Source organism: Gobius niger (genome assembly GCF_951799975.1).
Source record: "Gobius niger genome assembly, chromosome: 1".
NCBI lineage: Eukaryota > Metazoa > Chordata > Actinopteri > Gobiiformes > Gobiidae > Gobius > Gobius niger.
In genome coordinates this window covers 70070533-70076532 of record NC_136852.1, presented here as the reverse complement: position 1 = coordinate 70076532, position 6000 = coordinate 70070533, and the positions used below count along the sequence as shown (strand labels likewise).

At 43.7% G+C, this 6000-nt stretch overlaps 1 protein-coding gene across 3 annotated transcripts in view; it reads right to left on the bottom strand.

Annotated features, from left to right (window-relative positions):
• Positions 1 to 335: 335 nt before the first annotated feature.
• pdlim5a (PDZ and LIM domain 5a) overlaps positions 336 to 6000 on the bottom strand; it is a 105213-nt gene continuing 99548 nt past the window's right edge. For all 3 annotated transcript variants that reach the window (XM_079552491.1, XM_079552492.1, XM_079552493.1), the window contains 4 exons: positions 5812 to 5992; positions 2267 to 2387; positions 531 to 646; positions 336 to 453 (listed from right to left, as the gene is read on the bottom strand). In XM_079552491.1, the coding sequence (XP_079408617.1) occupies positions 364 to 453; positions 531 to 646; positions 2267 to 2387; positions 5812 to 5992 (508 nt within the window). In that variant the 3' untranslated portion in view covers positions 336 to 363. The remainder of the gene's footprint in view (positions 454 to 530; positions 647 to 2266; positions 2388 to 5811; positions 5993 to 6000) is intronic.

Here is a 6000-nt window from a genome sequence, read left to right as displayed (position 1 = left end):
GATTGAAATAACTGGAGACATTTGTGAACATGAGTTTTAAAGATCAACCAAATGATACAACAGTGCCTTTAAAGTTTGAACCCCCTCCCAACAGAACATACTGCATTTCTACACTAACATGAACACCACATAGTAAATATACAGTTTATAAACCAGATTTCATTTCAACTTTCATTGCAATAAAAACATATCAATAATATTCATAAATAGAAGGTGAAACATTATTTTTGCTTGATAAAACGATACAGATTAGTAATAAAAATGTAGGTGCATGTGTAGACTTTCAAATATTGTAACTCAGATGACGCTCTGAGCCAGTCAAAGTGAAACTCCAGGCAGAGGAGGCGCAGGAAGTCCCGGGTTTCAGATCTTAAAAGTGTTGGCGTGCTTCTTGCAGAGCGGCTTGTCCTTTTTGGAGAAGAACTTCTGTCCCTCCAGGGAAGTGCAACACACCTGAAACCACAACAGACCCAGAGTCACCTCGCAGTCGGGGCAGGACGGAGGAGTATTCACGAAGATTATGTTCTTACCGCGCAGACGAAGCAGGTGTCGTGCCAGGTCCAGCCCAAAGCCTCCAGAAACCTGTCCCCGGCCTCGATGGGGAACTCACAGCCGTGGCAGCCCGTCCCGAACAAACTGTAGAAGTCTGGGAGCACACGAAACAAAACCGGAGATGAGCTCGACCCGGAAGCACTTCATCTTCTATAGTTCCTACTTCCTTTCGTAGTAACTTTTTGAAGGCACTGTACTTCTCGGAGTAGTTCAATTTGAAGAGTTTTGCATAAGTAAAACTGTGGGGTACTCTTTCCTCAGTGAGTAACATAAATTTGACTTTTTTGTATCCTATCTGTAGAGTTGTTTATTTGATTCAATTTCACTGTGCCCAAATTGATCCTATAGGTGACGGGTCAGACAAAGAGCGGTTCAGACGCCCCTTATGAGAGACCAACAGGCCAGGTTAGAACCATGAGGCCGTCCTTGCGTGGACCTGCAGGAGGAGCCATAGGGGCTGGTGCAATGTCGACCCGGCAACGGACATGTGGAAGAAAATGAATGGATGGATTACTGGAAAGCTATAACATAAATTATACTTTTTATGCTCCATAAAGTGCCAAATATGGCATTCATGAATTTATGTGCTTGTGTTGTGTACGTGTGTGTGCACTGTGTGGCGCTGTCGCCATGTGCATATAGGCTGGGGGCAAAAAATGGGGAGACAGGTGTTGAACTCGGAAGGGCATACAGGTTTTTGACCGCATTGGCGGAGCTGTGTCACTGTTCTTTTGTTTTTAATGGGATTTTAACCTTTGAACGTATTTTGCACTAAAATAAATAATGAATTTTGCACTTTACTGGAGCCATGGACTATTTTGATAATTACGAAGCAAAGCAGTAGCCGCCTAGCGCGTCATACCCACCTACCGAGGCAACATCTCACTAGCCCAGTACTAGGCTGGCTGTTACAGTGCAATACACAGTTTTTATTATTCAAAGCTACTCAAGTATTTCAATCCAGTACCTTTTACTTGTATTCATATAACTATTACTTTTAGTTAGCAATCAATCAATCAATGGTTTTGTAGAGCCCAATATCACAACAGGAGTTGCCTCACAGGGCGGCAACGAACATTAAGGCAGTAAAACAGAGCAGTAAATATGACGATGTAAAGTTCAGGCGAACCATGAACAGAATGATTAGAAAAACTTTATTGTCTACCATGCACAATGATGGCAGAAATGTTCCTTTGGCTTGCTCACACATAAAGTAATTAAGTATCAAGGCAAACACAATGTCCAAAAAAGCGTCGGCAGCAGGAGGCCACGAGCGATGCGGGTGTCCCCTGACTCTCCAGCACGGCGAGAAAAACTCAAAAACCCAGGGGGAGAACCACAGAAGGAGAAAAGGAGAAATCCACTCCCATGGACAGGCTATAGACCCAGGGTTAATGGGAGTCCCTCAGCAGACGGGCCAGGATCGCTAGTTATTATTCTAAAGTAATGTCACTCTTAATGGAGGGAATATATTTTGGCTCCATTTCCCACCTCTGCTTAAAACTAGCTTTGTTTGGCTAAATTTGAGACTTTGCTGTGCACTATCCAATCAAATATCGCAGTAAAAGTCTGTTGTCTTCACAAAGAGTTTCAATGGGTTTCTATTGCTAATGATATTTGCGCTGTAATCAAAATGTCATGTCGTTTTTACAATGAAGTAAAAAATAATAAAATAATAATAACGTCATGTGATTAAAGTGTGTAATAGTGGGACCTTGTTCGCAGTACGGCTCTCCGTCCTCCAGGTGAAAGGTGTTGTTTCTGATTGGCTGCTGACAGCCGGCGCACAGGAAGCAGTGCACGTGCCACGTCTGCTTCAGGGCATTGATCACCTCCTGCAAACACGGCACAAACAACTCGCATCAGTTTATGGGGCAGACTGACAGGAGCGAGGCAACCAGTCTGTGCCATCGGCCCCTCCGACCACCACCAACATACTACATTCATTCAGACCTATTGTACATGTTTTTCGTGGTAGGGGAACCTTTGGAACGGAAAGTGAAAGAAAAAAATACAGATTTTCAAGCATTCAAACAAGGTCCTCCTTGATTTCCAACGGTGGAAAAGTGGAGGCTCCTCAGCTGAAAACACTGCTGTGAGCATGTTTAAAGATGCAAGTTAGCCATTTTATACTCACTACTGCCACCTCAGGTCATACGTGTAACTGCACCTTCTATATTAAGCTCGTGCATGACGGCACTTCAGACCCGAAGTGACACCTTTTTGACAGTGCAGGATTTTAGAGGCAGTTGTGGTGAACAGGTCTGGGCTCATTCTACACATTAGGACATGGGTAGGCAACGTCAGGCCCGGGGGCCAAATCCGGCCCTCCAGCACAGCGCCTCTGGCCCTCAAGATGAGTTAAATGGGAGAAAAAAAAGTAGAAATACTGTCAATACACCCAATTAGGTCATATATTATGTACAACACTGACATTTGAGAGAAGTGCACTGGGACAAGAATAGTTTTAAGGGAGAAAGGACATAAATCTACTTGAATTAACAGATTAAATCTAAGGTTTGGGTAGATTTGGTCTGATCTTAGACAAGATAAAACCTCTAGTAGTCGTTCTCTTAATTCAGATAATTTTGTGTCATAGCATTTGTATCTTGGATTAGTTCAAACCGACTCCAATTCAACATAGAAGAACTTTAATTCAAGCAATTTTAAGTCATTATCTCATTTAAGATGGTCATTTTTCCAGTGTTGTGCTTGACTTTGGGCTAATAATCAGCAGCTTCGGCCCTCAGTCTGTTTACAATGAAAAAAATCGGCCAGGAAACTTGCCTATCCCTGCATTAGGACATAGTTGAAACATGTAGGGGGAGGAAAATACTTAATTTTAACATGTTTAAACTCCGTATATATACATTTCTGCTTGTGTGCTAGAAAAACAAAGTATAAATGCTGCCCTGCATGACTGATTAAAACATTTTTTCTTTTTACTTCATATGTTTTATTAATCGTTATTGTCTTTTTCTTCTCTCTTCTTTGTAAATGTGGACGGCGTCCCACTGAGGCAGCCGAGGGCCGACCTCGCAGAACAAAGTGAGTCGTTGGGAGGAATGTCTCCTGCCGCACAGCTCCCTCTAACAGGACTTCATTCTCCTGGAGGTCCCATGACGCGGCTTACCGAAGGGGCCCGGCTTTTTCCCAGCTTTGGTGCGTGCTCGGGCCCCGGGATCAGGGGTGGGCCGGCTCAGGACGGCGGGGTGAGAAAACAGGTTAATAAGACGCAGTAAGCCGCTTGAAGATGTGTGAGAATTGGAAGGTTGAACGGATTGGGGCTAAAAGGAGGTCGGAACGCGCCAAATGCTGAGGTTGTTGTTGCGGCAGAGCGTCCGATCGTGGGCTGATCGTAACAAGCGATGAAGAGGATGTTAGACAGTATGAAGGCAGAGTCCTTTCAAGGGAATCTTTGCATACATGGGGGGGAAGTGTTGCTCCAAACCTTGGGAAATGCTGTTCTGGGTAAACTGGAAAGTAAACGTGTAACAAATAATCACTTTCTTGTAATGGCTGTGATGACTAATCGATCAACTATCAACAAGTTAGTTAGGAAACAGTATTTCCCATGTGTGTCAGTGTGTTTTTTATGTTATTTGTTTTTATAGAAGTAAATAATAATAATTCATATCAAACTAAATGCTAAATATGTCTTTCCTTTTTAATAGAAATCACTTAAAGGGACAATACAGAGTTTAAAAATGTTAAAACTAAGTACCCCTACATGTTCCAGCCATGTCCTAATGTGTAGAATGAGCCCAGACCTTAATGTCATGCATGACCTTAATATAGAGATTGCAGTTACACTTATGGCCTGAGGTGGCAGTAGTGAGTATAAAATGGCCAACTTGCATCTAGTCCCTTTAAGAAATTATAATATTCTTATGAGCCAGGCTTTTAAGCTGTTTTCCTCCAATGTAAAGTCTCCATAGGATTCCATATGAATTTAATAAAGTGCCTTCTGGAGTCGTCTCTAGCCACTAGGGGGTGGTATCGCAGCAATGTCAGCACGCCCATTGACTGAGGGTATGGGGAAAAGAAATCCCCCCCCCCCCCCCACATGTTCCAGCCATGTCCTAATGTGTAGAATGAGCCCAGACATATTCACCACAACTGCCTCTAAAATCCTGCACTCAAAAAGTTGTTACTTCGGGTCTGAATTTCCATAATGCACGAGCTTAATATAGAAGTAAGGATTAAACAACTCGGAGCCGTGCATTAGACGGTTATAATGCACGACGCGGAGTCAAGAACACTTACACCGCGAAGTGCATTATAACCGTCTAATGCACGGCTCCGAGTTGTTTAATCCGCTTATACCATGGTCCCACAAACGTAACATTTATAATAAATATTTGTTTCATTTACTAAAGTCACTAAATATGCCAGACCACCGGGACTATTTTATGTGGGTTATTAGCCGGTCACTGAAGGCTCGTCTCAGAGCGAGTCATTCTCCGCAGCTATTACGAGGATCTCAGTCAGGCTCAACGACACAACATCAGCACAGAATCACAACACAACAGGACTAACCCGGCACTTTTCCGTGGAAGTAAACACCGATGTGCGGCACTCGTGGGCAGGAGTTATTTCACTTTTACGCTGTTTAACCTGAAGCTAGCTAGCTAGCTCAACGAGCTCAACTGTTTATGGAAACAGCTGCGGTGGAGTCCGCTTACACCTGGGCCCCCACGACCTGAAACTTTTATTATTGACTTTACTAATCCAGCCAAATATGTTTAAATGCAGGATCATTTTATGTACGCCTGAAAATCATGAATAGTGCCTTAACCGTTTTCAATAGAAATGGAAAGCTCATATTTTATTAACAGTTGGCTAACCTAGCTGCTCACTCTCCTCTACTTCCCATTTATCAAACATTTTGTTTTGGCCAAAAACGTTGAAATTAAACAAAATCCATCTCATACGTTCCTGTCAGTCACTAATTACGTGTTTATCTGATTCAGCTGTGTCATGCATTGCTATGGCGATGCCCACAGCGGAGTGATATCCCAGTGATTTAACTACCGGACTACATGTGCGGTTATACGAAAATAATGCACGCTTGTTACCACCCACCAGCCAATCAGAATCGAGTATTCACCCAGACCATGGTATAAGGTGCAGTTACACGGATGACCTGAGGTGTCAGTAGTGAGCATAAAATGGCAAACTTGCATCTAGCCCCTTTAAATGAGCACTAAATATCAAAACCGCATCATACTGAAGCAGTAGTGTGATATTGGAACTTACACCCATGATCTTGGCCCGGCAGCGGCTGCAGGTGGGGGCGAAGAACTCCTCGTAGCAGTGCTCGCAGTAGACACAGCCCTGCTCCTCCACGAAGCCGATGTCTGCCAGAGAGGAGCTGCAGTGGGCGCAGGTAAACTCCTCTTTGTGCCAGGACCGGCCCATGGCCACCAGGAACGGCCCTCTGCAACA